This window comes from Equus caballus, chromosome 27, assembly GCF_041296265.1.
Source record: "Equus caballus isolate H_3958 breed thoroughbred chromosome 27, TB-T2T, whole genome shotgun sequence".
Classification (NCBI taxonomy): domain Eukaryota; kingdom Metazoa; phylum Chordata; class Mammalia; order Perissodactyla; family Equidae; genus Equus; species Equus caballus.
Genome location: NC_091710.1, coordinates 49,612,451 through 49,640,296, shown reverse-complemented (window position 1 = coordinate 49,640,296; position 27,846 = coordinate 49,612,451). Strand labels below are relative to the sequence as shown.

Genomic DNA, 27,846 nt, shown 5'->3' with positions numbered 1-27,846 from the left:
CGTCAGTCGGCACTAACGAACACAGCTGAGAGGCCAGAGTTTCTTCAGCGCTAAGACCAAGATTTCCAGGCAAGACCCATGGATTTAGCAGTTCTTCTTTTCTCATTTCTATTTCCAGAGAAACTCTGTAAGGTAAATACTAACATTTAAATAACTTTTTAATCCAAATGTTTGGCTCAAAAGCAGATGACTTTCCTCTGTTTCTATTTGTGTCATCAAATAATTTACATTCTGCAAAATTCACTTTCTACTTTTTGGTTATATCTCTTAAATACACAACTCCTCAGAAGATATACTTAAAGCATATGTTTATGGAAGAGGTCAAAAAGACGTCCAGTCTACTTAACTTCTTACAGTCACTCAGATAGCAGTTGGGGAGGACTTTGAACCCGTTGCTCTGAATGCGTTCATGTTGGAATGCTCAGTGCATATGGTTTTACTTTTCAGCTAACGGCTGGCGTCCTCACACATTCTGATAACCTGCCCTTTCATGGAGCCCCATAAAAAAATGTCTGTGAAGTTTCTATAAAACCTTGGGTTTTACATTACCCAAGGTACATTGTCCTTACAATTTATATGATTCTAATTGGTTACTTTTGTTGCTAAAAGATGCATCTGGAACTCCTTTAACTAAACAAAAACTCTTTTTTTCCCTCAGAAAATACAGTAGTAAGAAATTTCCTTTTATCTTTGAAAGAAATTATCACATGCTCCCATTTATACTACATGGAAAATATAATAAAATAAATAAACTCAGGAAAAGGTATTACTTCAGGACAAGCTTTTACAAGCCACAGTATTAGTAAAATGTGTTAAACACAAATGAAAACATTGCCTTCAGGAATTTCATGCCTTGCTCTCTCTCGGTCTGTAAACCTCCTTAATATGCATTTCCACAAACCTTGGCACTTCTCTTTCACAACACTTGGACGACTTTTCATTACTGGATCGATGCTGATTTTCCCGCTAAATTGTAAGCTCCATCAGTGCAGCGTCCATACATCACTGTATACCCATCGCACAGCAGAGGGTGAAGCACCACATACTTGCTTAATTGGATTTAACTTAAAATTATCCCTTTTACTATTAAAAAATTCTGAGTGGATTGTTTGGGTGGGAGAAGGGTATGATATCACAAAATCAAAGGGAGAAATGGATGGGGCTATCAATGATTGAATACTGGCTTTCCCTCTTCTCTCCTGATATATGAATCCTCTAAGTAGTAACCACCACACCAGGGCTTCAAACAACATTTATTGATGTGATGTTTCCTCCCAAATCTATAGCTAAAGATCCAACTACCACTGTAGAATTCTAGAATTTATATGTCCAATCTTCTTCTGGTGTCTCCATATTCAAAACTCTACCTTTGACCCCAAATCTGCTCCTTTTATTTAAGTATTCATTCTGTTTAGTGACAACTACTATGCTACACCCCAGGGGAATAACCAAACACAATCTGTGCTTTCATGGAATTAAGAGCCTAGGTAATAAAACAATCTGACAGACAGGTAAGGTAATGATGCTAAAATATGGGCAATAAAGGGTACTATCAGAGCATATAACAGGTTGTCATGGAAGTGACATTTATGTCTAGGCCTAAGGTTGGCTAAAAATTAGCTAGACAAGTGGGGAAAAGGGGGATGGAGTATAAGGAGATGTTTCAAACCCAGGGTACAGTATTGTAATGACTTGGAGGTAAGAGATATTGACATAGTTTAAGGAGTAAAAGAATTTGGGTACTTGTGGAAAATAGCAGTTGAGGGAAAGAGCATTGAGGCTGCAGATTTAGGTAGCAGCGAGATGATGGATAGCCCAGTAAACTATGCTAAAGGATTTAACCTAAAGAAGAGTAACGCTCAAAATATTAGAACATTTGTGTCAACCAACCAGAGCAGATGCTAGAGCAATCCAATTAGAAAAGACTAGCTTATCAACAGACTAGCTGAATGCTGGCTCAGTCTCAATAAGGCAATGTTACTCAAGAATTTCGAGCAGTATCTGATTTATCATTTAGAAAAGAAAAAACTCACTGCCATAATGTGGCAAATGGATTGGTGGGAAGTAAGAACGGAGGTATGAGACCGGTTATCAGGCTTGTCCAGGTGATGACGACTGTGGCTGAGATCAGAGTGGATCAGTAGAAGGAAGACGTTACATGGATTCTAGAGATGTTTGGAAGATAGACTTAACAGGAATTATTGACTGGGCTTTCAGTCCAAGGAAGAATAACTTGAACTGAGCAACTAGATGAATGGTGCCATTTACTAAGACAGTGAATACCGGAAAAAGAAGAAGATTTACTTACTTGCTTATTATTTGTGAGGGTGGATGGGCATCAGGGGACTAGGTCATAACTCCAGTGTCACACAGATTGATTTTGACCTTCTGAAGAAAAGCTAAGTCACAAGGTTGAGGGGGTGGTATGGAAACCATGAGAGAAGTCTGAGCTGGAAATAAAGATTTGGGAGTAGCCACCATGAAGAGCAAAGAGAAAGATGAGGAAACCTGAGGAGGGGTGTGGAGTCAGAAAAGAAGGTGTCTTGAGGCAGAACCCTAAGGAATGAGTACCTCAGTTTCAATTAACTTCAAGTTTTTAATCACAAAAATCTGCAAATCTTTAAAAAATTGAAAGGCTAAAATGAAAACTACTCTGCTGTTATAATGATACATTTCAAAACACGACTGCTTTGCAGATCAGAATTTATAAGAATTGTGATTATTGTAACTATCAAGTCTATCAAAAAGGATCAAAACAAAACTGAAAAACAACATAAGTCAACAACAAGAAACCAGACAGACTTCAAAAATTTTATAGGTAAATCCTGATTTTTTCACGTGAGCAGATGACTGGGACAAAGTAGGTAAAATTAATCAACATCATACATCTATTATAGAAGTAATCCTAAATTCTGTGAAGCCAGGAGGTGCAAGGAGATGAAATACAGTGAGAATTGATTCCACATGATCTAAAAGAGACAATTTTTTTATAGAAAAAAATCATATTTGATGTTTAAGTACTGAGGATACTGGACCAAATTTTATTTCACCTACATGTACCTTAAACTTAGCTCTAAATGCTCTTTTTAGCACTCAAGCCTGATAATTTCTAAAGCCTAACCTCTTTAAGCTTCCAACTTGACAGAGCAGCTTGTAGGCTGTTGTGCATGCATACTTATCCTTGAATGAATACTTCCACTCTGAGACCAATTACGTGAACATGGGATCTAATTAGACCAAGATAGGGAATAAACATGCAGCGGTCACAGAAAAACCACTAATGGTTAACTGAAGACTGAATGTCTTTATTTCCCTTACTAACAATGTACTGATCTGTTTTTCAAGTTCAGATTTACCTAAGGTACACCTGTTATCTATCTGGCACATATGTAGAGTGACCATGTACTTACTAAACCAACAGTAAGAGGAACAGAATGTTGACTTTTGCTCATATTAACTAGACTGGGGAAAAAGGGGGAGAATTTTCTCTGTTTGTTAAAGAAACAGATATTTTTAAAAGATTGAGCTAAAATTTATAGCATACACTTTTGTTAGGCAAAAAGGTCAGATTATTTAAAAATTACACACGTGAGTTAATCAACTATTTTATCATTATTAATCTTCGAGGCAGTAGTTTTAAAATCTGGTTCCACAGATGAAGACTAGGGTAAAGGAACCAATTCCCTGAAACTGTGGAAGAAAATGCTGTGGATGTGTCTATATTTTCATTTTTTCCAGTGAGAGGGTTCATAGTTTTTATGTGGTTCTAAAAGGGGTTGTACACTAATTCTGTGGTAGGCACTCAGGTAATTAGTGAACAAAACCGACCTATTTTTGCCTTTATGGAGGAGGTAGACATTAATCCAATAATTATGGCTGTATTATTATAAACTATATGATTATAAGCTATCGTAAGTGCTATGAAAGGGAATATGGGAAACTATAAAACATTTAAAAGAAATTCTGGGTCTAATCAAGGAGCCCAGAAAAATCTCCTCAAGGACTTCCTTGAACCACATGACACTTGAATTGAGATCTGAGGGACTGGCACCTGGGCAAGAATGAGACTAGAAAGTCAAGATGACTTAGAGGTGTGTGCAAAGGCTCTGGGGCAGAGGGAGCACAGGGGTTCCCAGAAATTGAAGGAGGCCTAGAGTCTCGGAGGCACAAAAAGTTAGGTCAGGGGATAGTTATGTTAAATGATGCTGTAGAGAAAGGCAGAGGCAGACATCCAAGGCTGCCTCAGAGATTTTGGTCTTATTCTAGGAGCAATGGGAAATCACTGAAAGGCCTTTATGCTGGGGACTGACAACATCGGACTTGTGTCTTCAAAAAGATCATGTTTAGGGGCAATTTAGAGAATAGATTAGGAAGGGGGACAGGGAAGTAGGGAGAGCAGAGAGGATGCTATTTCATTAGTTGGAAAGAACATCAAAAGTATCCTGGAGTACAGAGATGGTGGGAGACATGGGGATTCAAGGAATTTGGGGGATAAAATTAACATTTGATTTGATGACAGACTGAATATGTGAAAAGAGAAGGGAGATGTCAAAGACCACCCCTACGTTTCTGCCTAGAGATGAAGTGAGACAACGAAAGCAGTAAAACTAGAAGACCAGGTGATTTTCACAGTGTTGCTATGTTGGGGGTGAGTTTGGTGTTGGGGAGAAAAAGCTTGTCTGAGGAACTATTACACAAAACATTTAGGCATCAGTATCTAAAGAAGATATATTTTGAAATATTCACTTTAAATATTAAACTAATATTAAATCAATATTACTCTATAAAGCTTGAGATATTTTTAAAAGAAGAGTCATTTAAAAACATTTTCTCTGTATTAACTTAAGGCGTAACAGAAGAATTTGTTGAAGAAATTAGTAATGAAAAATAGCTTTGAATATTGTCAGTGGGAAACTGATTTTCACCAACAAAATAAATTAACTATAAAAAAACAGGAGTTTCAAGAAATGAAGAAACAAGAAAATCCCAACACTGCAGTGGTTATTATTCAACTCTACATCTTTACAATACAAGTGCTTTGAAAACAAAATTTCATCTAAAAACTAAATTCAATAGAACATTCTGAAATGATAAATAATGAGCTCTTAATAGACATATTTTGTTGGTAAAACAATTCTTCAAAATCTATCTTTTAAGTCTATTCTATGTCATTTCATTTTTTAAGAAGATATAGTTCTTTATTCTTTGGAAAATGCAATTGGGATATCTAGACCTTTTGATGATCAACTAAATTGATATTTGATTTAAATCAAACATGATAATAATAAATAATTCAATGTAGGACACATATCATAATGCTTAACTGAATTACTTTAAAATATACACTATTAAAGGTATTCTAAAAAATACATTTAAATTCCTAAATCACCCATATTTATTTTCTCTTCTTAAAAAATGACATTTTTTCAAGAGTTTCTGTAGGCCAAAAATCCTCTTATGGAGTTTGGCTTGAATATAAAAGCAGCAACGTTTTTAATATTAATACCTTTTTAAAATAAATATTACCTTTTGGAGAATATCCTACTGGCATAATTATTTCCATTTGATAAAAAAATGTACTTAGTTCTAACACTTATTAAAGGATTTTTGAAAAACCTGTTTTATACCTCAGGATAAACACAATATCCAGTAAAATCCATTAAATTAGAATTATTTTATTCAGAATAGTATGCAATATAAATCTGTAATTTCTTAGCTAACTAATTCTTAGTGTTTGATAAAGATACAAGGGGAAGGGGCATGAACAAAAGAGAAGTTTCGCTGTGCCCTAACGCTACAATTATTGTTATTCTATTAAAATACTAGAATTTTGTCAAGCACTGAAGTGCTATCTCATAATCCACAAACATATAATCTGATAAAGCTTCTAAATGCATGAAAATATTTAGAGTCATACTGCTTTTGTTGCTAACACAGGCTAGAATGAACTCTATATTATTTTGCTGTACTTATATGAAACAACAGAATAAACTACTTCTGGCTATGCTTAACTCCGATAACAACAGGAATGATGAATGATTCCAAAGCATCACTTTTTTAACTTTGTTTTTAATCTTGAGTTAGGCAGAGGCAAGCTGAATAGAAAACACAAGTTTATAATTTATTTTTCATTTCCTCTCGCAAGTCTTAGTATCTGAAATGGTTTGTTCCATCATCAAGTGTGTGAGCCCTATAAAGAAATACAATTTTTTTACAGAAAGGTATTTGGAGTGTGTAATAGGACAATGTCCCCAGTCTCAGAGATGAAATATGATTACAACAAAAATTTTGGAAATTTTCAACCAGAAGGGAAAATGTAGTTGAAGGAACTGAGGTAGTAACCTTAACTTTCATTTCCACTTAATTATCTTAAAATAAGAGGAGATTTTATTAGTGGGAAGCATGTCGATCAGCTAAAGTTAGTAGGAAATGAAACTTTTAATATATGTGTTCTATGTATAGACATTACATAATTTAGAAAACTGTTAATTTGCTGTCATAGCACATGATACAAATCAAATCTGACTTCACATTTAAAAAAAAACTCATTGTTCATTCTAAAGGTCAAAGGACATTCTGAATGTACCAGATTACCTATGCTATTCCAACTCTCATAATAGAGTGCAAAAGCCTTTTGAGCAACCACAGTTTGGTCTTTCAGAAAGAAGTCTGCATTAGCCCCGCCCACAGCACTGGGCTTCTCCAAACATTTCTGTGCAGAGGCCACTGGTGCACAGCATTTTAACAACACTCCATGGTTATCAACAACACACAACCGTGTCCTGCGATAGCCAGCCTCCTCTCCCAAGGATGATCTACAATGCAGGTTTGCGTGTCTGCTCTGAAAACCCCAGATCCAAACGGAACCTTGGGAGAAGCTTCTTGGTTATTTGTTAGAAGCTTAACATGTAATGCGATGGGACTTTATAGGTTTGTCAAAATACTTGAGATTTAGCGTCAGAATATTTCTTTTGCTTCCTAAATGAACACAGTGAATATGTTCAGTGTGGTGGCTTATTTCAATACTACGCCACTGTTTCACAGAACATATACATGTGATTATATATTTTGAATATGCAATTTGTGCTATATCTCTATAATCAGAAGACTTAACCATTTAAAAATAATTTATTGCCAAATGAAAATGTTTATCCTTAAAGATCAACATATATGTGTGTGTGTGTATTTACACGTACATTCATATGTATATTTCTGATTTTCTTCACTTGGCTTTGATACCAATATATGAACATTGTTCAGATAGCATCAATTATTTTCTGTGTGATATTATATCATCAAAACCACAAAATATGGAAAAATTAACTTCATTGCTCAAAGGAAATACATGCAGCCCTGAATTGAACTAAGTTACTTTAAAGGGACCAGAGTTTAAGCAAATGACTCCCCAGGGTAAGGGTTCTGATGGAGAGAGCCCCAGGGCAGAGCGGACACACCTACCGTCTTGCTGAGGTAGCTTGTGCTGGTGTTCATGCACTGTTGCCCCTCACTGTTGCAGCAGCCCCCACATCTGTAGACGGACACACATGGAGGTTTAAAGAAGGTGTTTGTGGCTGCTCCAAACTCCTTCCCCACATCTATACACACCTCACGTGGCATGCATTGAGTCTTTCTCCACTCATTATCAATACCTGTCGAGTCACAGGGAAGGGCATAAGTTATACACAAGCCACCAAGGGGAAAAGCCCACAGCAGTTGGAAGTCACTCACACTGAATTTCAGATTTTCAGATTTAAGTATAATACGTAACTTTAAAGAAATAGTTGACAGAATCCTAACTTGCCCTGTCAATAATATTTAACAGAGCAGCTAAGGATAATTTCTTAAAAAACTAATTTCATCAGCCATTTAACAAGCTAAATTAGGATTATGCCGCCTTAAAATTACACCAATATTCTACAGAACTATATTTGGTTTCCTTTACTTAAAAAAACGAAAACTTCATATATAGATGCCTGGAAGACCTGCAGAGAGAAGGTCACGCTCATTTGTTATACGGACGTACTATTTTTGTAACCTCAAAGCAAACATAAACAACATGATCTAATTTTTCTTTTTAAACTGAGATATAACTGAGAAGATAGCTATGGTTTTGGACTCAAAAAATCACTTTCAGGCAGGCTATTTAGCAACTTTGGGTAATGTCACGGTGGTAGGTATTTGAAACGCAAGGATATTTTCCATCAAATGGGACATGTATCCTGAACTAAGTTTTTTTCCCAGAAAGTCTAATTTTCCTGTTCATGTTCTCTCTTGGAATTGTTTCCAATGAGTTAGTGGTTTACCCACAGCACTGTTGACTCTTTAAACACTGCATTCCAAATGATGTACTTCTTAAATGTTCTAGTTAATTTTCCTATATTTCTCCTAAAATAAGATTTTTGGGGAAAAAAAAAAGACACAATTATCGGTTTTTCCACCATGAAGCCATTTTGTTTGTTTGCTTTTGTTTTCAAAGTAATTTGCAATCTCAAACCTTCATAGTGATTAATATCTAACCACTGAAGGGAGTTATTTTCTAAAAGTAGGTCCACGAATTCCTACTGTGCCATTTTATGCAACATCATAATTTTTTGTGATGTTCTCTGCTAGGTCTCTCAGTAGTTTGACAAAAGTCCAGCTCTCAAGCCAGTTACCTATAAAGCAACAAGGCAACAAGGAGCATTTGAAAAGATGATTTTGGGTGATTCAGAAATTAAGCATTTCTAAATCCAAATCAGAAAGAAAATTTATTTGCAATTAATTTGGAAGACACAAAATGTTTAGATGATTTAACTGACAGTGTATGTAAAGGTATCTATGGTTTTAAAAATTTTACAATGCGATATCACCTCAATTAAGAAAAATTAAACTGTGTGGAGATGCACGCATCTTTCTATCTGTATATTTCACGAAATCACTTAACCACTCAGAGTCAAATCATCAAATGCTGTAGTTGGAAAAGAATTCTTTATTTCCTATTTTCTATTTTTCTATTTACTTTCTGCCCTAAAGGTATTCAGTGGTACAAATGCTGAAATTAAAGGACCGGGCTGGCAACTTTGACTGGGTTGATAACAAAGCTTATTATATATATTTTTTCCCATACTTACTTTTCAAGATCTCTGCGTTATAATGTGCTGCAGCAAATTTTATAGTCTCTTCTGTCCTTGTATTGACGTTGGACTGCTCTCTATTATGTTGCCAGCCTCCTTTCCTTAACTGACACTTGTACATTTTCCAGTATTCTGGGTAGAGCACGGTCATGAGTTCATCTACACTGGACACCGCCCGTAACTGCTCCTCCAGATCTTTGCCTGCATAAGTCTGTCAAAGAAATATGCAAGATCAATTACTTACTAGGTTAAGTGGCTTGGAAACAGATGCATTAAAAAACAAAGGTTAATGCTAAATCCCTATTAAAAATATTATTAGTTATCCCTGAATTACTTAACTTTTCTTGGTAAAATTATATCAAGATTTTAATTTGACTCGATATCACAAGTAAAGTGAAATTCAATACCACAATGAAAACGTAAAATACGTATTTGGTTTTTAAGACAAAATTTTCGTGAGATATAATTTTAAAAATAATTTCTGAAGTAGCTTGTGTAAGTTATAGCTGTTTTGTATAACTGGAGAATTTATAAGATTGAAAATTTATTTAAGCTCATATTACCCTCCATTATAAACGAATTAAATTGAAATCCACTCTAACATTTTGCTTCATGTTTAGTTATCAGTATCAATAAAATATAACTAAGCAGGAGGCTTGAAATTAGGAATCTTACTTTTGGATTAGTAGTAATAGTAATGGAAGTAATTACTTCCATTGGTGGAAGTAACAGGAATAGCAATAGTGATGAAAGCTATTTTAGAACAAATAATCACGTGAAGAATGGGATTTCAACAACAGCATCACATAGAAGGTTTCTATTTTGGTAGGACCTCCCAGTATTCCCACAAAATTTGATCATCAAGACTTATTCTGCTATGAAAAAGACATGAAATAGTTCAGAGAACATTAATTCTGCTTATAAATAGTTAACTGTCTATATTAGTGTATCCAATTAAGCAGAACATTTCAAGTTATATTCAAGTAGTTACCACCCCTAAGAAAACATATAATGTTTTTTTCTAAATTATACTTTGAAATTAGGGGATAACGGGACATTATTTATCTGCAAAGTGAAATATATCAAATGTTTATTTTATATTACCATGATTATCCCAGCTTTAAAGTCTAAATATATAAGTAAATACTTTGGACTTCGTTTCCCAAAGTTTAGCGCCCATAGGATCAATGGGAGAGCTGTTAAAAATGCAAGGAACTGCCCCCTTCCCCCGCCAGGCGTCTTAGATGGAGATCAAGAGTCCACATTCTAAGAAGTTATAGTTTTCCTTTTCTAACTTTTAAAGTACAAAATTAATATATTTGCTTTAAAAATCAAAATACTCTTTAATTGAAAGTCTTTTCACCACTGTTTTTAATAATCCAAGTTATTCTGATGTGGGTGATTTTTGTACTACAATATGAGAAATATAATCTAACATAGTTTTCTTATATTATCATAGAGCCTCCTAGTCAGTATTTTATTATGAAATGTGTTCTTTCCTATTAGATAATAATAATGGCTATATATTTTGGGGTTTCCTCTTTCTTCATTTAGTGTGTGAATTGAGCATATCACTTAATCTCTTTGGGTCTATGTTATAAAAATATTGATTTTAATCCATTCCTTTCTGGAATCTATAGGATGATTCTTGATATGCCATAAGATTATACAAAATAGAATTCCAGTGAAGAGATGGAGGGTGGCGGTGGAGAGGAGATCTTAGCTTAAAGGAAAATGACACAATATCTTCACACAGTTTCCCACAATTCAAATGTTGATGAAATATTTGTCTCAGGAAAATCTCACATATGACACAAAATTCAAGAATCAGAAGTGTTTCAGAGTTTAAAAGGATGCCTACTGAAGAGAAAGATGATAAGAGTACAGGGGTCAATTTTTGGTCACTGCTACCTGAAGGGAAACAACATGGATGGGTTTCTGCTTGCCTCTGCTTCCTTGAACAGCCCTGGAACAAAGGAGGAACACGGGCTGTGTGACTGCTGGGTCCCTGGGATTCTTTTCCCTATAACTCAACCGGAATTAAAGTCAGGTTGTGACCTAAGCTGATCACATGAATCTCTCATTTCCAGAACACGCATGAGCATTCACTCTACCAAGAGGAGCTGCAATACCACACACTGATGTCATACGACATAATGAAAGACACACACCACACTGTTAAGAAAAGGATAGTGGTGAAGAGGGGCTGTCAATTAACTAGTATATGAAGTTTTAAGGCAAATCACTTTTGTACTTTAAAATTTAGAAATGGAAAAAAATTCCAACAAAATTATATCTATAAACATTGTTACCCAATAGATCAATAGGAGAAAAATACAAGCATATAATTCCTAACAGAGAAAATGCGACAGAAAAAAATGAAAAAAAAACATACTAGTAGAAAATAAAAGTTATTATGGTTATACTCTTAGGCTAAAAAAAGGCTTCCTAAAGGTGAATATAAAAATAAAATGTAAACTCTCTGTATGGTAGAAAACACTGTAAACAAAATAAAAAAGAAACAATAAATTAGGAAACCATTTGCAATAAATATGACGGATGGAAAAGAACTCACATTCTTAAAATATTGCATGAACATCTTAGTGAGAAAAAAATAGACAGCTACTTCAATAGAAAAATGGGCAAAGAGCTTGAACTGAATATTCACAAAGAAGAAACAATATATATTCGATGATGGCAAAAGTGAAAGAAATCATAATTCCTTTGATCCTGGTGGGAGTACAAATTTCTACGGCTATTCAAGGAAAATGTGCTATTTCAAGTTGGCCTTAAAAACATGCTCTATTTTAGACAGCAAATTAGCTTTGGAATTCAATTTCCTATCCAACAGAAGTGGTAATATAATTATGCCACATATATCTACAAATTCATCATGAGGCTGTCTATAATGATGAATATAATAAAAATCTATACAGACAATAATAGAAAATTGCTTAAGTAATATACACTACAAACAAAAATTAGCACAGAAAGTAATGACACTAAAAAATGATGATACAGATGTATAATTTAGACATGAAAAGAGGTTCATAATACATTCCATGAAAAAGCAGAGCACACAATTTATACACATATACACAATGTTCATATACACAGTACAATCTTTTCACAAAACAAAATTCCTATATAGATAGATTGCATACATGTGTGGATATTGTCTTAAAAGATAGCAACAGGAAAAAAATAGTTATCTTCTTCAAATTGCAGGATTAAGGGAATTATTATGTTCTTTATGCATTTCCATATTTTAAATTTTAAATAATAAACATATATAACTTTGTTGTGTGTTTGTGTGAGGAAGATTGGCCTTGAGCTAACATCTGTTGCCAATATTCCTCTTTTTGCTTGAGGAAGACTGTTGCTGAGCTAAAATCTGGGCCAATCTTCCTCTATTTTATGTGGGATGCTGCCACAGCATGGCCTGACAAGTCATGCTAGGTCCATGCCCAGGATCTGAAGCTGTGAACCCCTGGCCACTGAAGCGGAGTGCGTGAACTTAACCACTACACAACCAGGCTGGCCTCCACATATAACTTTTTATTATCAGAATAAAATTTTAAAAGTAATCATCTCTAAGCATATTGGGAGTTTATAGCCTTAGCTCTCATTTCAGCCTTTCACTTACTATTCTTATTTCTGTATAGAGCATGGCTTTGATATATTATTTAATCTATAACAACCATTGGCAAAAGCAGAAGCTATCACAGACAAAATGGTATAAAAGTAGCTTGATACTGAGTAATTAATTTACCTATTCACACTAGACTTTATTATATTTGTGTGGTGGAAAAACAAGCTTTAGTATTAAAAAATCCAGATTTCCATTCTGGATTCAGACTTTATTTAACTGAGTAACATTACATTTCATTTCTTTGAACCTCATTTTACTCTGTAAAATGGACATGAATCTTCCTTACAGAGTTTTTGTGATGGTGCAGACATTTGATATAGAAGTATATTATAAATCTTGCAGCCAGTAATGTTGGGATTACTGGTCATTATAACATCTTTAGGGAACCAAAAAAAGACGGTACAGAGATGTTTTTCAGATAAACTGAATTTTTTACACAATTTTGAATGGTAACTCTGAGTACTGTACCACTTCTGGGACAGTATTTGCTTAGATCTGTCTTCTGCACTTTTGTTCCAAATGAGCAGCAACCTAGGAATTGAGCATTGTCAGCTAAGCGATAGGCACTTCTGCGGACGTGGAGAAGATCAAAACCTTGTGGAAAGATACCACCAGCTAACCACAGCACATTCCTATTCTACTTCGAAAGAATTTGAAGAGGTCCCAGTAACCTAGACTGAGTTCTGAACCAGGGACACACCAAAATCTTTCAAGTGGAAGTCTGTTCTTTCTCAATGCTTTCTTGAGTCTTCACGTTCACTAATGTTTTCCAGAATGTTGAGGTCATTTGCTTGAATGTTAATAGATTTGTTTTATTTTTCCAAAGCGATTTGGTATGTCTTAAAATAGAAAGTATCTTACAAATGGATATTCAACTGCAATAAAAAAAGCCTCAAGTAATCTAAAAATGAATCTAATTTTGCATTCTACCTTGGAGGGACCAAATGGGAAGTTCCAGTAATTAACCATATGTAACTTTAGCATACTTTTTAGCATGTATGCATTTGCAAACAGCAACCTATGAGACACATTCAGTGGAAGATTTTGAGATGTTACAGAAGTGAAAGCTGAGTGTACAATGTTGAAGGCAGGGGGCCACAATCAGGAATAAACCCCTTCCTTGATAATTCGTATTCCTAAAACGCATTCCCTTCTCACTCTAACAGGAGAAAGATGAAGCAAGATCTATGATTCTAGGAGAAGTTACATGATGAGAATGAACTTTGGTATTTTACTTGAGCTCTATAATTCTCCTTAGTTATGAAAAGTCATAACATGAAGTGAACATTGGAGGTGGCATTGACAGCAACCCCTAATCAACTTATCATCTTACACACATAGCTTGCAAAAACTAGTTTTCCTCTTGCTGCTCTGCATTAACTAGAGGTTGTTCAGATGCCTATTAGGGACAAAGCACAAGCACACATAAGTTGTCCTTCCTCCCAAGAACTGTGACAATGCAGAGTCAACGATAGGTGGGAAGCATAGCAGTCATCTCAAATTAATGTTAGTCATGATCCTGGGTTTGCCAATGAGCGGAAATTAGCTTTTCAAAAACCTGCAATCTAATGTCAACACTCCTTTCAAATAACAGTCTTAAGAGAATTGCTGACATATATAAATTTGGCACTCATTTAATAATTTATGGAGTTGAAAATTCATGGGGAAATGTATATACTTGAATTATGGAAAACTTCCTTTCACCTAAAAGCAGATACTCTTATCAAATAGTAACAATCAGAACTGAAAGAAGGGGTAAGAGTCCACCAAAGAAAGGTTTGCTCACACTACTGTATTTTCATGAAGTGGCCAAAAAAATCACAGGCAAATCTGGTTAGTTGTCCAGTATCTCTATATTTTAGGGGATGGGGGAAAATAACTTAATGTTCAAACTTGGAAATAAAGGATGTTTATACTTTACTTACACTGTCCATATGCTATCTTTAAAAGTCTGGCACAAGATGGCTTCCATGGTAAATTCTACCAAACATTCAAACAAGACTTGATACCTATCCTTCTCAAACTCCTCCAAAAAAATTGAAGAGGAGGGGAAGCTTCCTAACACATTATAGGAGGCCAAAATCACTCTGATACCAAAACCAGACAAGGACAACACAAAAAACGAAAATTACAGGCCAATATCACTGATGAACATCGATGCAAAAATCCTCAACAAAATACTAGCAAATCAAATACAATAGTACATTAAAAAGATCATACACCATGATCAAATGGGATTTTTCCAGGGATGCAGGGATGGGTCAACATCTGCAAGTCAATCATCATGATACATCACATTAACAAAATTAAGAAGAAAAATCACATGATCATCTCAAGAGATGCAGAGAAAGTGTTTGACAAGATACAACATCCATTTATGATAAAAACTCTGAATAAAATGGATATAGAAGGAAAGTACCTCAACATAATAAAGGCCATATATGACAAACCCACAGCTAATATCATTCTCAATGGAGAAAAACTGAAAGCTATCCGTCTAAGAACAGGAACCAGACAAGGATGCCCACTTTAACCACTCTTATTTAACATAGTATTGGAAGTCTTAGACAGAGCAATCAGGAAAGAAAAAGAAAAAAAGGGATCCAAATTGAAAAGGAAGAAGTGAAACTGTCATTCTTTGCAGATAACATGATTTTATATATAGAAAACCCTAAAGAATGCACTAAAAAACTTTTAGAAATAATAAATGAATACAATAAAGTTGCAGGATACAAAATCAACATACAAAAATTAGTTGTATTTGTATACACTATCAACAAAGTAGCAGAAAGAGAAATTAAGAATACAATCCCATTTACAATTGCAACAAAAAGAACAAAATACCTAGGTATTTTATTAAAGAGGTGAAAGATCTGTACACTGAAAACTATGAAACATTGTTGAAAGAAATTGAAGACGACACAAAGAAATGGAAAGATATTCCATGCTCTTGGATCAGAAGAATTAACATAGTTAAAATGTTCATACTTCCTAAAGCAGTCTGCAAATTCAATGCAATTCCTATCAAAGTTCTAACAACACTTTTCACAGAAATAGAACGAAGAATCCCAAAATTTATATGGAACAACAAAAGTTCCCAAATAGCCAAAGGATTCCTGAGAACAAAGAACAAAGCTGGAGGTATCACACTCCCTGATTTCAAAATATACTACAAAGCCATAGTAACCAAAACAGCATGGTACTGGCACAAAAACACACACACAGATCAATGAAACAGAATCTGGAGCCCAGAAATAAACCCACACATCTATGGACAGCTAATTTCAACAAGGGAACCAAGAACATACAATGGAGAAAGGAAAGTCTCTTCAATAAATGGTGTTGGGAAAGGTGGACAGCCACATGTAAAAGAATGAAAGTAGAGGGGCCAACCTGGTGGCGCAGTGGTTAAGTGCACACGTTCCACTTCTCAGCAGCCCGGGGTTCGCTGGTTTGGATCCAGGGTGCGGACACATGGCACTGCTTGGCACACCATGCTGTGGTAAGCATCCCACATATAAAGTAGAGGAAGAGGGCATGTATGATAGCTCAGGGCCAGTCTTCCTCAGCAAAAAGAGGAGGATTGGCAGCAGTTAGCTCAGGGCTAATCATCTTCATCAAAAAAAAAAAAAAGAATGAAAGTAGACTATTATCTTACACCATACACAAACATTAACTAAAAATGAATTAAAGACTTGAATGTAAGACCTGAAGCCCATGAAAATTCTAGAAGAAAACATAAGCAATGCACTCTTCAACATTGGTCTTAGCAGCATATCTTCAAGTACCATGTCTAACTGGGCAAGGGAAACAGTAGAAAAATAAACAAATAGGACTACATGAAACTAAAAAGCTTGTGCACAGCAAAGGAAACTACCAACAAAACGAAAAGACAACCTAACAATTGGGAGAAGATATTTGCAAACCACTTATCAGATAAGGGGTAAATACCCAAAATATACGAAGAACTTATACATCTCAGTAACAAAAAACTAGCAACCCAAATAAAAAATGGGCACAAGATCTGAATGGACATTTCTCCAAAGAAGATATACAGATGGCCAACAGACACATGAAAAGATGTTCAACATCATTAGCTATGAGGGAAATGCAAATCAAAACTGCAATATAACCTCACTCCGGTCAGAATGGCTATAATTAACAGGACAGGAAACAACAAGCATTGGAGAAGATGTGGAGAGAAGGGAACTCTCATACACTGCTGGTGGGAGTGCAAACTGGTGCAGCCACTATGGAAAACAGTAGGAAGATTCCTCAAAAAATTAGGAATAGAACTACCATACGATCCAGCTATTCCACTGCTGGGCATTTATCCAAAGAACGTGAAAACACAAAAGTGTAAAGATACACACACCCCTATATACATTGCAGCATTATTCACGAGAGCCATGACTTGGAAACAACCTAAGTGCCCATCAAGGGACAAAATGGATAAAGAAGATGTGGTATATACATACAATGGAATACTCAGCCATAAGAGATGATAAAATCTGGTCATTTGTGACAACATGGATGGACCTTGAAGGTACTATGCTAAGTAAAATAAGTCAGAGGGAGAAAGTCAATTACCGTATGATCTCACTCATAAGTAGTAGGTAAAAACAACAATCACACAGAAACAGAGATTGGATTGGTGGTTACCAGAAGGGAAGTGGGGAAGGAGGAAGGTGAAAGGGGTGATTAGGCATGTGTGTGGTGGTGGACTGTAATTAGTCTTCGGGTGGTGCACATGCTGTAATCTACACAGAAATCGACATATAATGATGTACACCTGAAATTTATATAATGTTATAAACCAATGTTACTGCGATTAAAAAAAAAAGTCTGTGGCCCACCTGGTGGCCGAGTCATTAAGTTTGCATGCTCTGGCCCATGCATCGACGGCTCAGGGTTTCAGTAGTTTGGATCCTGGGCATGGACCTAGCACTGCTCATCAAGCCATGTTGAAGCAGCATGCCACATAGCACAACTAGAAGGATCTGCAACCAGAATATACAACTATATACAGCGGGGCTTTGGGAAGAAGAAGGAAAAAAAAAAGATTGGCAACAGATGTTAGTTCTGGGCCAATCTTTAAAAAAAAAAAGTCTGGCACAAGTAATAGACTATATTTGGAAAAAAAAAGTACATTGTCATGGACAATTTTATAAGATAAAGCAAAGGGAAGACTACTTGGTCAAAATTATCAGTTATTACGATAAGAAATTGACTAAAAAGTTTTAAAAGGAAATATTTTTGTTATTCATCACAGACATCATCTCTTTGTCTTCAGAAACAAAATTATCAGTAGGGGTCAATTTCTCATAAGGCAGTTATCAAGGTCAGTAACTCTACACTACCATGGAATTTTCTGCCTTTCTTCTCTGAAAACAGAGTCAAATCTAATCATTAGAATAAGCGGTTTAGGGAAAGAAGTTATTCTTTCCCTAAAATAGCAAAGGAACTTGCTTATTCATTCCTTCTTACTTAACAATGGCATTTGTATGATGGATGGGCTGCGGGTTGTCCCGTTTCCTTTAGCTAACCTTCCATGCTAGGCAAATTTGTAAATTTTGAAAGTATATTCTAAGCATTTAAAAATACCTTTTTGAAGCAAAATCTGGGCTTGGTGGCAGAATGGAGAGGGTTTTGGAAGTGAGAAATCATCCAATACATAGTTATCAAACTCACTTTTAAAGCCACCCTTGGGTAGAGAACCATAAATAAATATGACAAATCGACTGGCATCCCTCTGAGGAATAGAAATTTGTACCTGCTTTACATGACCTTAGCGAATCATTTTACCTAATGTTTCAGTGAAGGTGTCAGAGTCAGGATTCTTTCACCCACAGGTCACCCATCATCCATGTCTATACCACCCTGATGTGCCACAGATAGGTAACCCTGGAAGCAGATATTTAAATTTTAGTTTAATATTGGAAGTTTTTAATTGGAAGTTTTAAATTTTAATTTAATTTTTGCCTTATCCTCAGAAATGTTTTATTGTAAATTTTGAAATTAATGCCATAATAAAGAATGGACTATTTTTATATCTATTATTGATAGCATCAATTATTTATTTTTGAAAAGTCACATTTTTAGTTTATCACATATATGAATTAAATAAAAAATCGAATATCTATTTCATCAAAATCTAAATTAAGTAGGCTCTTAGAAAATATCTTGAATATTCATTTTCAATTGTTATTTTTGAGATGACTTTCTAATTTAATCAGAGACAATTAGCACTCTTATCTGTATAATGAACACACTGCACAAGATACTCTATGCACGCTGATTTCTTGCACCCAACACTGAAAACAACTTGTTTGCCTCTTATTGTTAAACGAAATTGATTTTCCTTCCTTGTAGAATGGCAAAATGATCTCAGAAATATTAATTCCAACCCTTTTCCAGATATGATTGCAAAAATAGAACCAGGTAGGAGAAGCCAAAAATAACGAGTGCATTTACTGACTACCAAGGAAATGCCGCGGAACTACAACTTAATGCTCCAATATTCCAATATACATATCGCAGAGCAGTGGCTCCCAACCAGGGGTTATTTTCCCCTCAGGGTCACCTGGCAATGTCTGCAGGTGCTTTCAGTTTCAGAACTGGGCCGGGGGAGATGCCACTGGCACTAATAAGCAGACGACAAGAATCCTGCTAAACATGCCACAATGCAAAGGACAGTCCCCTGCAAAAAAGAATTATCCCGGTCAACATGTCAACAGTGCTGCTGTGGGGAAACTGCTGCTGAGTAAGAGTGGGCTTTGTCATTTATTAGCCTCTTAAGAACAGTCACAAAGTTGAAAGTTTGCATGAATTTCACCTTGTAAAACCCCCAGAGACATCAAAATGAGTGAATGAATGGATCTAAACCACCACCAGGAGCTGGACTTAGTAACTGCAACTTTCTTATGGAGATTTATTTATTGGCCAGGATAACATTATTTTTCTTTTTACACAAGCATTTCTCAACATTCCTCTGTTTCATAACAAGAAGAGAATGTAGCAGTTTAGACACAGTCTTCCTAGGTAAGTAAATTCAAAATGTTTCATAATTCTTTTCCTTTGATTGCTTGCAAGCTTTTTGCTGAAGATTCAACTAATTTCAAAAACAAACTTTAGATATTTTTTCAAAAATGCTTATTCAGAAAACTACTTTGAAATTTAAAAATGTAATGGGTTATTATGATATTTCTTTTTAGTAAAATTTCTTTTCTTAGATATTTTAAAGATAAATTTATGTTAATACTATTTAATACAGGAAATAATATTAAGATAGCTTTCTGAAAAAATCTTTAATTAATGAATAATATTCACAGAAAAGTGAACAAGACATAAGGATATTGTTTGATGAATTTTTACAAATTGAACAAATCCTTGTAATCATGCCCAATTAAGAAACAGAGAATGAACCGCATTCCAAAAGGTTTCTTTTTTCTCCTTCTCAGTTATAACTCTGCACCAAATGTTATCATTTTGTTATATTTCTACATTTCTGATTTCTACCAACACAATTAGTTTTTACTCTTTTTCAATTTTTACATAAATGGCATCCTATAGCATATAATATTTTGCGTTGGGTCCTTTTCCTCAACCTTATGTTTGTGACGTTCACCTTTGTTGTGTGAAACAGCTAGTTTCACCACTGTCCCATTTTCCATTGTATAAACTACTGTAATTGAGTCATCTAGCCTATGCTCTACGTGTCTTTTTATGGACATAGGATGAATTTTGTGGAGAGAGATAACTAGAAACAGAACTGATGATTCATGAGATATGCATACACTTAGCTTTACAGATATGGCCAAATCATTTTCCAAAGCTACACTTCTGAGGGCTGCATAACAAGAGCCCCCTGCTCTCTACCTTTGCCAATAACTAGTAGTGTCAGTTTTTTAATTTTAGCCATTCTGATGGGTGTGTGATAACAATTCATTCTTGTTTTAATGTGTAGTCCCTGGATGACAGATGACATTAAGCACTCTTTCATGGTATTTGGACATTGAGTTATCTTCTTTTAAGAAGTGCCAATTAAAAGCTTTTTTTGTCCTTTATCTCCCAAAGCCCCCCAGTACATAGTTGTGTATCTTTAGTTGTGGGTCCTTCTAGTTGTGGCATGTGGGATGCCTCCTCAGCATGGCTTGATGAGTGGTGCCGCATCCACACCCAGGATGCAAACTGGCGAAACCCTGGGCCGCCGAAGCAGAGAGCGTGAACTTAACCACTGGGCCATGGGGCTGGCCCCCTAAAAGCTTTTTATTCATTCTGCTGTCTGCCTTATTTGTCATTGATTTGTAAGAGCTCTTCATGTATTCTGGATATAAGTTCTTTGTCAAATACATGTATTGCAAACATCTTCCACTATCAAACTTGTATTTTGACTCTCTCAATGGTGTTTTTTGATGAATTAAAGTTCTTACCATTAATGCTGTCTGAAGTTTTCTTTATGCTTAGTGCTTTTGGTGTATTCTTTTTAACAATCTTTACCTACCACAAAGTCATGAAAAAATTACCCTATCCTATCTTCTAGAATCTTTATTATTTACTTTTCACATTTGGACCTACAATTAACTTAGAATTGATTTCTGAGTATAGTGGGAGGTAGAGGTCAAGATTCTATTTTTCCTCATATCTAAATGATTCAGCATCATATTTATTGAAAAGCCTGTACTTTCGCCACAGCACTGCACTGGTCCTTGGCTGTGAATCACTTGGCTATCATGGGTCTGCTTCTGGACTTTCAGATTTGTTTATTGATCTTTCTGTCTACCCTTATGCCAGTACCATACTATGATTGCTTTATAATTAATCTTGATATTAAGTATGTTATTTGGTTTATACTTCTGATATCCCAAATTTGAATATTATTGATGTACAAAAATCTTTTGAAATTTCATTTCCTTCCTCTTCTGTGACTAATTTCAAATACGAATTTTGCAATAAACTTGAAGTACTTGATAACTTTAAATAACATAAGTCAAATACACACCTGAGTGTCTCGTATATATTAGGCGTAGTGGTGGTAATAGCAGTAGACACGTGGGCAATAATTATATTAAGGGATATTCATTAAACTACCTAAAAGGTTCAATTCTCAAAGGATACTGTGATATTCATTCTTATTCACTTAAAACCTATGTTCTTTGTGAAACCTCAATTTGCTTAATCATATGTACACATTACTTAACACCACATAATGCATACATGGAGATATATTTCTGACAAAATGTCTAACTGAATTCTGAGTTTTCTAGAAGAGATTACATTTTGGAGAACCACACAGGGACGGGACAACTTAATACTAAGAGTATGTGTTTGGGGCACAAATACACCTCGGTTTGAATTTCAGCTTCTCCAGTTACTGTGGGTGTGACCCTTGAGGCTCATTTCCCACGTGACATATGAGGACTTCTGTAACAATTACATGAGCTGCTTTGAAAGAAGGCATGTAAATAGCCCAGTGCTTGTTTATAGTAAGTTTTTAATAACTGTAGAAAATGATGATACTAATAACACCCTTAAGCCTGTGGTCCCCATTTATAAAACGTAGATAACAAAATGGACCTTGCAAAGCTACCATGTGTATAAATGAGACAATGTTTGCAAAGCGTGTCGGAAGAAGCCTGGTACACTTGGCAGTCACCTGTCACTAGCATTTTAAATAAATAGCAAAGGAGGGAAAATTTTACCATCTTATGCCTTCTACTGAATGACTACTATGTGCCAAAGACTGTTCTGCGCACGCTATTTGCAAAGAAGGTCTCTCCTTTCATCGAGTTTACATGCTAGAAATTATATATATTTGAGAGCTGAGAATAGTAATTATAAGATCCTTAAATTTGTTTTTCCCAAGGAAGTTGCTAATTGTAAGGCATATCTGTTTTGCACATTGCAATTAATTCCATTGCAACTTCTTGTCGCTTATGCCCTTCTGAGTCTGAAGGATTCCAGACTATTTACTAAAGTGTCAGGGAGGAGAATTTGTTGCTATGAAACAATGTTGAGTAAAACAAAGTTGAATTATTTAACCATAAGGACTGTATCTGAAAATGCAAAAATTCCACTTTGCATTTTTGCTAACCCTTGAGTTGTTGAATTTCTCTTTATAATTAAAACCTATTTAAGAATTTACTTCAAAGTAGCAAAAACATAAATTCTATATATGCTTTTATTTATAAATTCATTTATTCGTCTACTTATTTTCTATGGTACTGATTTTGGACCACAGTTGTACTCTGGTTCTGGAAGAGGTGTGTGTGTGTATGTGTGTGTGTGTGTGGTGGGTGTTTGGATATTTGAGGATACACACATTAAATAAGCAAGCTAGAAAAATGATGAAAGGGTATCGCCATATCTAATTCACCGTCCAGGATTTGGGGAGTTTTTCTGAGGGCGGTATCATTCACTCAGCTTTGGGGAAACCACCAACACTCCCTTATCAAGCCCGGATCCCTAACTGCTTACATTAGGAACAACTTTGCTCAACCTCATAAAGTCATGAAGAATAGTCTTCCCTGGCATTTTAATAAGTGTCAGAACAAATTTTTCTTTAAGAACATTCCCACCAGCTCATTTCTTCTATGCCAATTTATTGCCATGCTCATTTCAAACCATCTCCACCTACTTCCATCCCTCCTTCCTGCGTTCAGTGGACAAACCCGCCTCACACTTCATGAAGAAAACAGAGGATGTTGAAGAGAAGCTCACTCACATACACACAATCGCCCAATCTTTCTTCCTCCTTTTGGGAAAACTAATAAAACTTTTCTCCTCATTCTCTCCAAAGCTAGGAACTCTGCAGGTGCCTGGAGCTTTCCTGTTCTTGCAGTGGCAACATTTTACTCCTCTGATTAGTGTCTCCCCCTCCACATCTCTTTCTCTCTCTCAATTGCAGTGTTCCTATTAGCATACGAAACTGCTGCTTTCCCAAATTTAAAATGCAAACAGCAAAACATCAACAAGCAGAAGAAAATCCTAAGTCCACATCTTTACAGAGCTACTGCTGTTTTTCTGCTCTCCTTCATAGCTTCAGTGTTTGAATGTGCTGTCTGTTATCTGAACTGTTCCTCATTTCTAGTCACTTGTCCACACACCAACTTGGTTTCTGTCCCATGACTCCCCGGGAACTAGGTCCCCACAACTTCCGTGTGGGCTCTTTTCTGCCCTATCATTCCTCACTTCCATCCTGTGGACCACCCTGCTATTATTGCCTCAAAACCACATGCTCCTTGTCTCCCTGCGACCAGGCTCTTCTGCTATTCCTTCTCCCTTAGTGGGCATTCTTATCGGTAACCTTTGCTGCCTTCTCTCATACATAATCCCAAAAGTTTGAGTTCTCAGGGCTCAGCAACAGTTTCCCTCACATTCTTCTTATACTCCTTTCTGGGTACCCTCATCCATGCCTGATGCTGCAAAAAATGATCTGAGTCTGAGGACTCCAATGTGTGTATCCAGACCAAAGTTTTCCTCAAAGGCCTCTGCCATTAGATTTCTCAAGATCTCATTCTTAGCATATCTATAATGGACTTTATGAATTTCCTCTCCAACTCTACTTCCTCCCCAGTTTTTCCCACTTCATTAAACCTTATTAACCTATTGCTCAAGCAAGAGTCTGGAATTACACTTATTATCTCTCTTTCCCTTACTCCTAACCATAGTGTAGCAGCAAGTACGAATAATCTTGGCTCTAAAATACAGCAATTTTTCTCCATGTCCATGGCTAAACTCCTAGTGGAAGCCGCTAATATCTCCGCCTGATTGATTGCCTTACCTTCATAACTGATTGTCTCAGATGCTCTGTTGACCCTACAATTGACTCTCCGCACACAAATCAGAAGAAGCCTTGATAAACACTCACTGAATGATGCCATCACCCATTCAACCTGCTTCAGGGGCTCACCACCAGACTTCAGATAAAATCCAACCACCTACTCTGAGGCCCTGAATGACTGGCTCCTGCTAATGCTCTAATTTCATCTCACACCATTCTCACCTCCATGCACAGAACTTTGGTATCTCCCAAACTCCAAGTTTTTTTTCAGCTTAAAACCTTAGAAAAATCTCTCCCCTTTCCTAGAATTATATTGTCCTGGCACTAAATATGGCTGGTGCTTTCTCTTCATTACCGTTTCAACTGAAATGCTACACAATTGCTGCATCTTTCTCTCCACTGTAACTAAATCACTGGATTCATAGAATCTATTTTAGCACCTTATTTGTTCCCTTCACATCATTTCAGTCATTGGAAACACTATCCTATTTAGTCTTCTTTACTCCCCTACATAGCTGTTTTGTTGCCTACTGTATACCATCTGTATACTGTAGCGTATCTGGCACATGGTATTTAGTGAAGGAATAAATGTGAGGGCAGGACAAGTATAAGCAGTTTCTCATTATTTTTCAAGTCATGGAATAATTCCATAAATAATGCTTTCCTAAAACCAAAGAGAAACATTAGAAAAATATTTTAAGGTAATTTAACTCAAATCTTATTAAAATTGCCCAAAAGTAATTATTGATACTAATGTATTTGTTTTCTTAAGGTGACTAAGGTTTCATTTAGGAAGCTGTTCCCTGTTTAGTCTGAATCAAGAAATAAGATTTTATTTTTAAAAATAACATTGAAAAAACAACATAGTATTTGCATTTTAACTAATTATTTCATCATGTTAATATTCAAACTCTTGGGACTAGCTTAAGTCATTGGTAGATGGTAAACACAGGAATCTGAAATTCCTTTCATTGGAATATTTTCTCTATTTTATTTTCACACAAAATCAAACATGGATAGTCAGCTTTTAGGGAAAGTTTAAAATCCTATCTTTCACAAACAGAATGCAAGAAAGACAGACACAAAGAAAGCCTGATCCAAACAGACCTCATAAAAAGTAACAAAAAAGTGTTTATTCATGCAAAGATTAATTAACAAAGATTGCATTAATGAGAATCCCGTTCATTTTATAAGTGGAAATTTTAAAACATTTAATTGCATTTTTCTTCCTTTATGTAACGCAATATAAATTAAAGCATATGGCCTCAGACATGCATTTTGAAGTTGACAGTTTTTGGCATGAACAGGAGACAGAGTTATGTTGCAACTGAAACATTAATCCTCTAGCTCCTTTCCCCCCATACTATATAAAGGTTATCACAACTATTGCAGAGCTCTCTAAGGCTGTCACTGATTTATTGTCTTTTCCTCGAACTCTGGAATCTGAAGTCGAGGACCTGGGAGAATCATCTTCCTGTCACTACCTCTGTGTCTCCAGAGTGCAGAGCCTTATTGGACTGTCACTTACCCTGCCTGGCCCCAACCTCTTATTAGCTAAAAAAAAATAATAGTAGTTTACAACTCTTGCCATTTCATCAGAGTGAGAGTCCCTCTGCAGCACAAAACAAAGGTGAAGGGGATACAGGGACAGAGATGTTTGCAAAAGCCCCACAGGAAAACCGTACCAAATGAGAAAGCAAAATCAACAGCCACAAAGTCTTCAGAAAATTTGGAGATAAGGACCATGAGTTCAGTATCAGTGAAGATTAAATAGTTAATCTGCATATGTTCCACCTTGTGACGATAAAACATCACTGACATAACTTTTTTCTAATGTGTCAATTCTTACATCTGTTAATGAGGAACAGCAGTGATGGGTCACAACAAACATATAATCAAGTACCTAGTTGGTTTTACTTTTTTCTAGAGAACTGATGTTTCAACACACATATGTAAGTTTATTAATAATATTTACTGGCATCAGAGCTAAAATCAATCATAAATGGAACATTAATCTTTCAATTTCTAGTTAAATTTGGCAGATTCAAGCAAATGTATAGCTCTGGTCCCTCCCAGAACTTTACAAAAAAAGGAGTAATGTATTATAACCACAGAGATAGAAAGAACAGGAGAGGAGAAAGTGTCAGATGAAAGATATTAATATATTTTTTAACATGGAAAATCAACAGAGGTGTTATCAGAGGAGACAGAGATGAAAACAAGTGCTTGTAGCTGGGAATGGCTATACGAAGCAAGTCACTTCATGCCCAGATCCACAGAAACATTTACTGACAGCTGCTATACAAAATGGAGGCAAAAGGACAGATAAAAATGGGGAGATGGATGGAAGTTTACTTAAAGACCAATTTGGCCCTCAGAGCCTCCATTTACCAGCTCCATCCAGTCAAGCATCCACATCTTCCAAATCCTACCTTGATCTCAGAGGCTGATTCTATGGAGAGGCTGAAAGAGAGAGGCTCCAAACTCAGGGTCACTAGGTATAGCACGGAGCAGGGACAAGACTTACTGAGAAAAAGAGGGGATTAAGAGAAAGACTACACAGAGAATACTAAATCCTCGAGCCCCTTGCCTTACTTGGTCCCATGATGGCTGGCAGCCAGAATGACACTCCCTCAAGAGCCTCCGCCTACCCCTGACACCACGCCCCCAACCTCTCCCAAAGCCATAGAATGGTTTTTCTCTGGAGAGTCTGTGTGCCCACATTGAAAAGATAAATAGCTGCTTACAGAGATGATCCCCTCTGTGGATAAAAACCATCAGAACTCTGCCCACTCACTCTCTGTTAACGCCTATCTGTTCACCAGCTCCACCACCCAGAGTGGGCTTCTATTGATTATTTAGTGTCTCAGCCTTAAACATAAATAATAACAACAATAAAAGATGATAAGAAATTTGAGGAAAATCTCCAATGTCAAAGAAAAAGAAATAAAACAAACAGAAATGGAATTTAACAAAAACAGACAAAATATAGGAAACAGAAGAAAACATTAAAAAAAAAACCCATAATATCCTGAGAGATATTATAGAAGACATTGCATTCATGAAACAAGAACAGTAGAAGAAATAATACCAATCCTACACAAACACTTTGAAAAAACAGAGTAGGAAAAAACCTATCCCACCGTATTTGATAAAGTGATGATTACTGATATAAAAATCAGACAAACACATACAGACAAAACAACTTCTTAGAGGCATGTGTTTCTCAAAAACATAGAGGCAAAAAAATTCTTAACAAAACAGCAAAACAAATCCAGTAACACATAAAAAATGACTAC

At 35.8% G+C, this 27,846-nt stretch overlaps 1 protein-coding gene across 3 annotated transcripts in view; it reads right to left on the bottom strand.

The window, feature by feature from the left end:
* The window catches only part of VEGFC (vascular endothelial growth factor C), a 115,344-nt gene that overhangs the window by 27,910 nt on the left and 59,588 nt on the right, over nt 1–27,846 (bottom strand). For all 3 annotated transcript variants that reach the window (XM_023630689.2, XM_023630691.2, XM_023630690.2), the window contains exons 2-3: nt 9,111–9,324; nt 7,459–7,649 (exon numbers count right to left, since the gene is read on the bottom strand). In XM_023630689.2, the coding sequence (XP_023486457.2) occupies nt 7,459–7,649; nt 9,111–9,324 (405 nt within the window). The remainder of the gene's footprint in view (nt 1–7,458; nt 7,650–9,110; nt 9,325–27,846) is intronic.